This window comes from Hyperoodon ampullatus (assembly GCF_949752795.1).
Source record: "Hyperoodon ampullatus genome assembly, chromosome: 11".
Lineage (NCBI taxonomy): Eukaryota > Metazoa > Chordata > Mammalia > Artiodactyla > Ziphiidae > Hyperoodon > Hyperoodon ampullatus.
In genome coordinates, this window is record NC_136924.1 from 60,190,911 (window position 1) to 60,202,073 (window position 11,163).

Sequence of the window (11,163 nt, forward strand, 5' to 3'; positions counted from 1 at the left end):
TACAGCAGTGACCAATCAGAGCTGCACTGCCAGCTGCCCATTCTCTCAGGGCACATATTTGTCACATAGCCAGTTTCAAAAATCTCTCTCAACAAATACAAGCGTACAGTGAAGAGATCAGGCTAATGGTGGGACAACTGGGCCTATGTCCTGTTGTTACACAACATAAAGAACATCTCTCCTGTGATGTCTCTTATCCCTAGAACTGGTTAATTTGAATCTCTCTGACTCTAGGGGATTCCCTGGTGGTCCAGTGGTTTGGACTCTGCGCTTTCACTGCTGAGGGCCCAGATTCAATCCCTGGTCGGGGAACTAAGATCCCACAAGCCACGCAGTGTGGCCAAAAAAAAAAAAAAAGAATCTCTCTGACTCTAGATCTAATCCTGTTTAGGAAAAATAGGGGTTAGAGGAATAAGTTAAAGGACGCTGTGAAGAAGCAATCAGTCAAATCCAAGACCAATCTCTAAAACAACTGGCCCAATTCTCTTCAACAAATACGTGTTACCAAAAAAAGGTTGTTCCAGGAATCCAGACTAAGAGAGTTAAAACACATAACCTTTTGTAATGGCATGGTTCCTGGATTGGCTCCAGGGTTGGACAAAAATCAGCTCTAAAAGTACTTTTCTTAGACCAACTGGGGAAGGGTGAACATAGATTTGTATTAGATTAAGGATACGTTGTTAACTTTAAGCATTTGTTATTTGGCAATGTAGAAAAATGTTCTGAATTTTCAAATGTATATACTAAAGTAAAAAAACAACAAACCCTCTCTACTTCCCTGCCCATTGTGCTGACCTTAAAAGTCTAGAACAGGTTGGCACATTTTCTGTAAAGGACCAAATAGCACATTTTAGGCTTTGTGGTCCATAGTTCTATGGCAACTACTCAGCTCTACTGCTGTCATCTAAAAGCAGCCATAGACAATATACATAACACAAATGGGCATGGCTGTGTTCCAGTAAAACGTTTTCCACAAAATCAGGCAGCAGCATGCAAGCTGTAGTTTGCCAACCTCTGATCTAAAACAAATACACCTCTTGGAGAAGTCTTTCCTGGAACCTATCAGAATCAGTGGCTTTACCTTCACCCTGCTCACATATTGCTTGTGGTAAGATCCACTTCCCACATTCATGATGTCTTCTTATACACTCATCTCAACTAGGGAGTAAGTTCTTTGAAGGTAGGTGCCATTTTGCTACATGAACCACCCCCCCCCAGCCCCACCCTAGTGAGTTCTTGCCGAATAGATATTCAATGAATACTGTTTCCAAAAAACCAAATCTACCTTAAAAGGAAGATTTGGCATCATTCATGACATTCAAAAGAATGAGCAGCAGGTTCTAAAAGTAATTTTGAGGAAGCTTAAAAAAACAAAAGCACTACTGGTATCATTAGAGTACATATATTGCCAGTTGTGCTCTATACTGTGATACATTCATCAGTATCTTCTCATCAGACCTTGTATGTATGAAAGTGTAGTAGATTCAGTGGGCACAGGAATGTCCTTATGCTTTTTTTTGGCACCACTAAAGTATCTAGAGTGCTATTAGATTTGTGTTAGGTGCACGATAAATGCTCAACAAATTTATAATATGGTACACTGTGGTAAAAGAAGATTTTTTTTCTCATGATAGGGAGAAGGTGGCAGCAAATGCTTACAAAAGGGTTTATCAAGATTTGACAACCACAGCAGGTGCAGTCATTCCAGGTTCCTTTCCTCCTGTGTACTTCCTTGGTTAGGAGACATTGGGGGTGGAGGCTTCCCTGCCTGCAATGGAATCCCAGATTCCAAAGCAAAGGTGTTTGTGGGACAAGGGGGAAAAGTACTTGCATATCGTCTATAGAAAATGTCCCAAAATCCCAGAACACATAGGGAAGACATGGATTTGGAGCAAAGGTAAACCCTGAAAAGAGCACAATTCAGATGACTGGTGAGAGTGCTTCAGCTGTGCAGAACAGGAGTCAGGAGGGAAGGATATAGGAGGGTACACAAGGCAAAGAAGATATGAGGTGCACACTCCTCCCAGATAGAACTCCTCCTAAAACAGAGGTTAGTTCTAAGACAAGATTAGGTTACAAAGCAAGGAAGAAGTCAGGGGAATAAAGGTGAGAGAAAGGCCAAAGCAGGGGAGAACCTTCATGAGGGGAGAGATGTGAATTAAGAATTGACAGAGTTGAGTAAAAGATTTATTAGTGCAGTCAACACCATGGAACAGCACATATATAACACAACTAGCAACCTGCAGAGACACTAGTGCAAAGGGTAGGGAAGCCTTAACTGAGCTTCCTGGCTCCATCTTAGGGTGACAACAGGAGGGTATGGGCCTGGGTAAGGCAGGCAGGGGCAGAGGGGAGTGGAAGAAATGTAGTAACCAGACTAAGTATAGCAGCGTTTTCAAATTCCTGAGCACAATGTCCTGGAGCTGGAACATATGACTGTTCCTCACCCACCCCTTCAAGCTGTATTCCCTCCTCCCCACAGTTCCAGTGGAGCCATGACCCAGCTACCCAGACCTACCGCAAGCTGGCCTGGAAAAAAGCTCCAAAAAGAGAAGCTTTATGGCCATCTCTCTCCAGCCCCACTTCCACCTGCATATCAAGATAATCATACCCACTATCCCTCCCCTTCTCTTACTCTGCTAGTCACCCCAGGGATTAAGAAATGCCCTGGGCATCCCGAAATGCAGCTGAAGTCCTAAGGGGGTATGGGTGAGACAGCACAGCCTGTACTCAGAGACATAATTTCTATCCCATCTTGCCTGATGAAGCTTAGAACCCAGCTATATATATATCTCCAAGGAAACCGGGTGTTGGGGGGAGTGGCGGGCAGGATTTCTTCAAAATTAATACTCGACGTCCAGACTTTTACAGTGAGACCCTAGATGGGCTGGGAGCAAAGTTCTCCAGAGGGCACAGTCATTGATGCTGGACTGTCACATCCATCACTGGAATAGAGGAAGCTCCTCATCTCAGATGGGTTATGGAGGATTGGGGCAGACTTCAGTTCAGCCAAGGACTCCCTTAGCCTTTCCTATATTAAAGCCAAAGGTTGTGCTGAAAAGGAAAAATACAAAACAGACCCCATCCCTGTCCCACCCTATCCAAAAATCCCCACAATAGGAACAGCAAAAGAAAAGTTTTAAGTTCCGTAAATTTTTTTTTTCCTTTCTTAAAAAAAAAAAAAGTAAATAAATTAAATTGCCAACAATGTGGCAGGGCTGGAAAAGTGGGGTAGCCATAATCAGACCATTCTTAAAAAAGAAAAACTGTGAGGGAGGGAGTGAAATATAAACAAACAATGGCCAAAGAAAATTATCAAAATAACTAGTTACAATCACAGGGCTGAGAGAGAGGGGTCTATGGAACTATTATGGCCTGTGCCAGAGGCAGTGCCTACCCAATTTCAGCAAAAGCCAGAGAGCTGCTTCCTGCTGAGCATATTCACCCCAATGGACTAACCCCTCACCCCAACCCTGTCATTCCCTAATCGTGAGAAAGTGTAGGCAAGAAGAGCTCATCTGGAAGTTTTCGGCATCCCCACCTGCACACCTGCAGACCCGGCGGGAGCCCACACCTTTAAGGTGGGCTGAACAGGGTATTGCTTGGCACAGAGGTCCAGTCTTCCCCTAGGGGCCACCAGCGATGGCCTACTGGCCTCATTATTTCTAGGGTTTTGTTCCATCCTTACCATTTCTTTAGGATGTCTGCTCCCCAGAGCCGCCCTCTAAATGCTGTTTATAGAGTCAATAGGCCTGCCCGCTCTGGATTCCCTGGTTTTGGAGGAGGGGAACAGTTAGAGATGCCTCACTCCATCCTGATCCTCTAGAGAAAATGAGTATCTTTGTGCTTTCTGAAAATATCTGGAACCAGGGACCCTAGGCAGGAAAACAGATATAGACGTGGGGACTTTCCCAACCAGATGGAAAATATACAGACATTTTAGGGGAAGAAATTAGGCAAATGGAGGGAATCTGGGTTTCCCACCTGGAAGCCTGAGTAGAGTGCCCTGGGGCCCTCTTCAGTGGCAGAAGAGCAGGGAGATGTGTGGCTCTAGCGTTAGCCACGGTATTAAGGAAAGTGGGGAGGACTCAGGGCCCCGCTGCTGGAGTGACAGGATTTTCTGATTTTCATCTCTTCCAGATCGCCCGTCGAGATCTCCTATATCTCTTCCACGCCGTGCGCAAATATCATGACAAGCCCTGGCTCCTGCACCATGTCATCACCCATGTGCTGGTTCTCACAGGCCATCACGACAACAGCCTGCTTGCCAGGGATGCGCTTGGCCACGTAGTTCTCATAGTAACGCCGGTTCATCTGTCTTGTCTCTAGTGTGGCCAGACCCTGGGGCCAGCTACGCTCATGGGCATTTTCGATCAGCTCGTTGACAATAGACGCAGGACAGCCACTCTCCACCAGGGAGCGCTTGATTACAGCCTGGAGTACAGCATCTGGGGTGGAGATCATCCCTCCCCAGCGGGTCACCCGTGCTGGCTGCAGGGAGTTCACCCACCTGTGTGGAGGGAGGGAGTTGGAGGTGGTCAGTCCAGCTCGTCCCCTCTCTCTGCATTGGCTTTTCTCCTAATAGGAACGACTGCCTGCTCTGCACTCCTTCCTCCTTCTTTCCTTCCGTCATTAGTTCAGAAACTCCAGATCTTTCCCTAGTTGGTCCCATCCGAGTGTCACCACATGTTATCACCAGATTAAACTCCACGAGAGTAGGGTTCCTGTTATTTTTCTTAAAAATCCCAATACTTAGCACATGGTGCCTGGCATGTAGTAAGTGCTCAACAAATGTGTACTGAATGAAGCAATTATTCCTCTATACTGTGTCCCTCGCAGCACTATTTGCACTATACAGACTGACTCAGTTTAGTCTATGAACTATGCAGAACTCCAGAACTGAAAGGGATCTTAGACTTCACTTGTTTACTTCACTTGTTTTTGCTGTATTTTAGATCACTTTCCTGGATTTGTACTCTCTTCTTCTCTGAACTGTAAGCTCCCTGAAGTCAGGGACAATATCTTCTCTTTTTGGTCTTCCTAGCACTCCCACAGCCTTTAATACAGGGCTTTGTACATGTGGGTACCCATCTAACTCTTGGGTAAGCTTTCCCTTCCAACCACCCAAAAGAATATGAGATCCTCTGCTAGGGTTGAAGGTTATCGCCTTCTGCTCTGGCCCTGTTCTTCATCCCAACATCTGAGAAGCAGTGGCCCCAGCCCAGGCCTCTTCTTACCCTCCCCCCAGGGCTCAGTGCCAGGACGTGGGATGAATGATTCCACGTCCTGAGTGACACTCACTCTAGGATCTCGTTGTATTCAATCGTCTCCTCCAGGCTCTGAAGGTTGGGGTTGACACTGCGAATTGCACGCATGTACGCCTTGAGCAGCTGGATGTCTCGTTTCTGTCGGGGGAAGGAGAACAAGGGATAATGGCTAAGACAGACAGTAGATAAGAGACACAAGTTTGTCTGAGAATGAGGGAAATGGAGAGATCTGAGGAACCACCAGAGTGGAAGCTTCGTGAAGACAGGGATACGACTGTATCATTCCCAGCTGTATCCCCAGTGCTTACTTAGCATAGTGCCTTCAAGGGAAGGCATTTGATAAATGTTAAGTAAATGAATGCCACTGATGGGATGAAAGGAAGCAAGAAGGGCTCCAGCCTGATTCACTGCTGTGCACAGGCAGAGTATCCACTGACCAGGCTCTCAAGCGCACGCACAGATCTGCTGCTCACATCCACGCCTGCCACCCACAGGCGTGAGGTTATATCTGCATGTGAAAGACGTGTTCTGCCCTGTGTTCTCTGCGCCCTACCTGCTCTGCCAGCTGGTGTTTGTGTTCTGCTGAGGTCTTTTCCAGCTCTGCAATTCGTGTCTGCTGCTGCTGTACCACTGAGCGCAGGTGCTTAATGCAGTTGTGGTTTGGCAGCTCATCTTTGGGCATCTCCAGGCTGCCACCCAGGGTGGGAAAAGAACAGGATAGGAGCATTAATGGGACATGTGAGCAAAGGCAGATAACTGCTGAGAGGGCTTTTTCCTACCTGAAATGATTAGCATTCATTCATTTCCAACATTCAGGCGCCCTCTTGCTTATTGCCTTCATTTCCTTCTCCCCAGCTCCCCCTCGTCCCTTTGCTGTCTATTTCCTCTGGGTCTCTTTCCCTCTCTAAGACAGTGTTTCATCTCCCACGTGGCTCTCCTTTCCTCCTACAGATTCTGCCTGTGCACTCATTCCTTCTGAGAAGCCCTAGATTCACAGCCCTAGCTATCAGTATTTAATCAAATATTTCACACCCCAAAGAAAGAAAAAATAGAACAACAGGGAATATGAGAAGCCTGGAAATTAGAGCAGTCAATCTGACAAAGAGAAAAGTAGTACTGGATGAAAGGGAGGAATAAGGTAAATCAGTCTTTAGTGGTATCACAGAGATTGCTGAATTGCTGTCTCCCTTCTTTTATTAAAGCAAGAGCAAAAAGATCGTAGCTCGGAAAGCAGCACAGAAGTGAGATCTTGGAGCAGGGAGCCAGGGAGGCCAGGAACACTCCTTGCCTGCAGGAGACCTCTTCAGCTAGTGAGCAGGGGAGACAGGGGTATGAACAGGAAGGCCCTTATCTGTGTGGGCAGAAGAAGAGCAGGAATCTTACCCACAGCCCTGTTCACAGGTCACAGGCCGTTTTGGGTTGTGCTCACAGTCACTGAGGTGAGACATGAGGTTGTCAAGCCGGACAATAGCACTGCAGCCAAACACAGCGTTGTCGCAGGCGATCTGCAGCTTTGACAACATGTTCCGCATGATCCGAGGTACTGGGCGCAGGTGGGCGACCGTCACAACACTCCGGTCCACCGGACACGTCTGCTGCTGAGAGAACCACTGGGTGATGCAGGCATTGCAGAAAGCATGCTCGCAGTGAGGCGCCTAGAAGGGAGAGCAGGGCAAAAGGGGCACAAGAGAATTAGCAGGAGCTAAGAGCCTGGGTACGATTAACTCCACAAAGCCAATCAAGCCTCTGCGCAGCTTCTAGGACCAGAGGTCCCTGGGGTCACAGCAAAGTATAGATCTACTATGGGCAAGGCATTATGGGGGACAGGCTTCAGATATGTTTCCTGTGCCCAATATTCCAAATGGATTGTGACATAAGACAAACAAGTAAAAAGTTATATAACAGTAAGAGATATAAATAATATTCCAGGACAATGAGAGAGAGGACATAAGGTAGTCAATTTTTTTTTTTTTTTTTTTGCGGTACGCGGGCCTCTCACTGTTGTGGCCTCTCCTGTTGCGGAGCACAGGCTCCGGACGCGCAGGCTCAGCGGCCATGGCTCACGGGCCCAGCCGCTCCGCAGCATGTGGGATCTTCCCGGACCGGGGCACGAACCCGTGTCCCCTGCGTTGGCAGGCGGATTCTCAACCATTGCGCCACCAGGGAAGCCCGGTAGTCAATTATTAATTGCCAACTGGATTACATACTCAATAATTGCCAAAGAAATCCAGAGGAGGGTGAGATCTTTCCAGTCTAGGTCAATCAGGGCAGGTATTTATGGACAGGACAGAATTTGATATGGGTCTTGAGGGATAAGTAGAGAGGAGGCGGGGGCAGAGATTTACTGGCAAAAGTTCAAAAAAAATTTTTTTTTTGGCCACACCAAGTGGGCTTGCGGGATATTAGTTCCCCGACCAGGGATTGAACGCGAGCCACAGCAGTGGAAGTGCTGATTCCTTAACCACTAGACCACCAGGGAACTCCCCCAAGCTCTTATTTTATGAGGCCCAACCTGAGGCGTTGCCCTGAGCCCCAATGACCAGGGCTACCCTCCAAAACAGGACTAGATTTTTGTAGAATCACATTCTTTTCAGTTTCATAAAGATCATATTTCAGCCTACTTCCTTGATAATGCAAAGAGAAAGGACTCTCTGGCCTCTGTGGAGATACAATCTGGCCTCCAGCATGGGACAAACACAGTAGGCACTCACTAGATGCTGATGAATCGATGAATGACTCGAGCACTTATTATGTCCCAAACATTTTGCTACGTGCTTAAGATAAAAAAAGACAGTTTCTGCCTTCAAGATGCTCACAGACACCACAGACTGTAACACAGGAAGGCTTCATAAGGAAAGAAGTCATTCTCAGTATCATTAATCCAACTGTCAGTACATTTTTATTTTTCACTTAAAGACATAATATTTGATTCTTTTCAAAATCTTATAGGCCCTCTCTCCAAAAAAAAATCCTGTTTGTCTACTTTTCCCCATCTGTGCTGCCACTAACCCAGTTCAAACGATCATCTCTCATCTATATTATTATGTCTTCTAACTGGTTTTCCTACTTCTACCTTGCCTCTTTATAATCCATCCTACATTCAGCAGCTGTGATCATTTAAAAAGGCAAACTAGATCATATTCCTCGCCTGCTTAAAATTTTACAATGGTTTCCGATTACACTTAAAATAAATCCAAACTCCTGCTCAGGATTTATAAAATTCTGTTTGATCTGGCCCTGTGCCTCTGGCCTCTCCTCACCTCACATCATGCTCCCAGGACTGACTTCAGGCCATTCTGGCTTTCTCTCTGTTCCCTGTCCACACCCTGCTCATTCCTGTCTCTTGCTTTTGCTGCTTCCCTTTGCCAGAATGGCCCCTTATCATTCAGATCTCAGCTCAACTGAACCTCTTTTGTGACCTTCCTATCTAAACCTGCCACCCCTGCAGAAGTATACAGAATGCGGTACCTTTTGCGTAAGAAAGGTAGGCAAATATACATATACATTCATACTTGCTTGTATCTGCCCACATACACACTGGAAGGATACCAAATAAACTAGTAAAAATGGTTATCTATGGGGGGATCAGGTGGACTGGGACAAAGATGGATGCAAGAATTTTCACCATACATCTTTTTATACTGTTTTGATTTCTGAACCATATGAATTTATTATCTATTCAAAAAATAAATAAATATGATGTAGGGAAATCAGCATCCCTAGCAGACGCTTTCTACCCTTGGAAATGTGTCTGGAACCTGGCCTGCTCCTCAGAAGGTAAAGCCTGAGTCGGGGGTGGGAGAGGTTCTGCCTTAGTCATCAACTGCCACTGACTTCTCCACATGTGACTCACCTCAAATGATAGTGCTAGAAAACAGACAAGGCCCAGCCAGGGTGGGGAGGGAACTGACATACCCCATGACCTCTTGACACCACCAGGAGAGCTTGCTCCACACCCAGCCAATCTGCTTCTAATGGTCCAGGGCTAGCTGCCACTGGAATGCAGTCTGATTTTCATTCAGCTCAGGCATCTGTTCTCCTTTGGGTAGTTGAAAACTGGAGAGTAAGAATAAACTCCAAGAATCAAGGGGAGCCCCAGGGAGTTGTATTAGCAGTGAGTGGGGGAAGGGTCATGCGACCTCACTGACTGGTGTCCTGGTTTGGAAAATGGGATTATCTCCAGCTAGCCAGGAGCGGCAGAGGATTAATTGGTATTTACAGAGTATAGGCAATAAGGACCATGCAGAATGGTGTCCCATGAATACAACGGTTAAGAATTCATCTCACTCATTATACTTGCCTGGTAATCATGAGCTTCTCCTCATACTTGCCCCAGGAAGATACAATTATCTCTGGTCTGGCAAAGCTGGTAGAGAAATGACCTAGTGAAGGTGGCAGCTTTCATATCAAAATGCAGAGTACATGGCTGCATCAAAAACTTTTTTTTTTTTCCAGTAATTTCCCCACTTCCTATTTTTTAAACAGTAGGCAGGCCTGCAGGAAGACTGGCTGATTACCTGAAACACTGTATCATGAAAATGAAGAGAGAACTTATTAGAAGAGTCCAGAAGTTCAGTCATGGGTAGGAAGATGGAACCTAGTCAGAGCCCCTGAAGAGAAAAAGCAGCTACCAAACTACTGTCAAGAGGACAGAAACAAATAGCTGACCATTTTACAGCACAGAAGTCTCATAGTGACCTCTGAAGAAAATCTGAACCACTGTACTTCTGTGGTGTCCACCTCTAGACAGACTCTGGAAGGAGCTATTCCTCTTGTAGCTGCCACTGCTCCTTTGCATCAAACCTCTATTCTGTGTGTGTCAGGAGTGCGGGGAGTTGGGGAATGGGGGCCTGAACACAGTGACTTCCCCACTGGCCCCATTTCCTATGAATATATATATTTTTAATTTCCAAATGTTCCGATTATGTTTTTCTTTTCATATATATAAATTTATTTATTTATCTAATTTTGGCTGCGTTGGGTCTCCGTTGCTGTGCACAGGCTTTCTCTAGTTGCAGACAGCAGGGGCTACTCTTGGTTGTGTGCACGGGCTCCCCATTGCGGTGGCTTGTCTTGTTGTGGAGCACGGGCTCTAGGCGCGTGGGCTTCAGTAGTTGCAGCATGTGGGCTCAGTAGTTGTGGCTCGCGGGCTCCAGAGCGCAGGCTCAGTAGTTGTGGCGCACGGGCTTAGTTGCTCTGCAGCATGTGGGATCTTCCCAGACCAGGGATCAAACCCGTGTCCCCTGCATTGGCAGGCGGATTCTTAACCACTGCACCACCAGGGAAGTCCCTGAATATTTTGTACTAGCTCCACTGCCATCTATTGCCCCACCAAACCTGCCATCAGACCGACTCACCTGGACTGGCTCCTCCAAGACTCCACTGCAAATAGGACAGATAAGGTCTTCGTCAACATCCCCCTGGAAACGGGTTACATCATACCCCATGTCTCATCACTGAAACCCAGGTCCTGGAATGAACAACAGAGGAAAAAGAGGCCAGTTCAGAAGATTACAGATATGTGCCAACTTGATCTCATTGCCAAGATTCGTTCATTTGTCCAATAAATATTTACTGAGAGCTTACTATGTGACAGTCATTTGGCGGGGGGGCGGGGGGTGGGGGGGGAAGCTGACTCAAGAAATTTAATTCTAACGGGAAAAGATTTTATATAAATATACACTTAAAATATGAAGTGATAAATGCTTTTAGGGTGAGCACAGGGCACTATGAGGCCAAGAGATGTGGATACCTGACCCAGGCCGAAAGGAGAGGGAGGCTGAGAAGTTTTCCAGGACACCAGTGGGACGAGCAAGAAGTTAGCTAGGTTGTGTGTGGGGGCGGGGGGAGCCAGGGCAGGGTGGGGCATCAGGGTTTTAGGCACATGAAAAAGCAC

At 46.6% G+C, this 11,163-nt stretch overlaps 1 protein-coding gene across 1 annotated transcript; it reads right to left on the minus strand.

The window, feature by feature from the left end:
- Positions 1-4,158: 4,158 nt before the first annotated feature.
- Positions 4,159-10,714, minus strand: RNF41 (ring finger protein 41; the record flags this gene model as incomplete). Its single annotated transcript, XM_079714369.1, has 5 exons — positions 4,159-4,510; positions 5,302-5,405; positions 5,821-5,956; positions 6,651-6,922; positions 10,625-10,714. 5 exons carry the CDS (start codon positions 10,712-10,714, stop codon positions 4,159-4,161), a joined length of 954 nt encoding a protein of 317 aa, XP_079570495.1.
- Between the last annotated feature and the right edge of the window lie 449 nt (positions 10,715-11,163).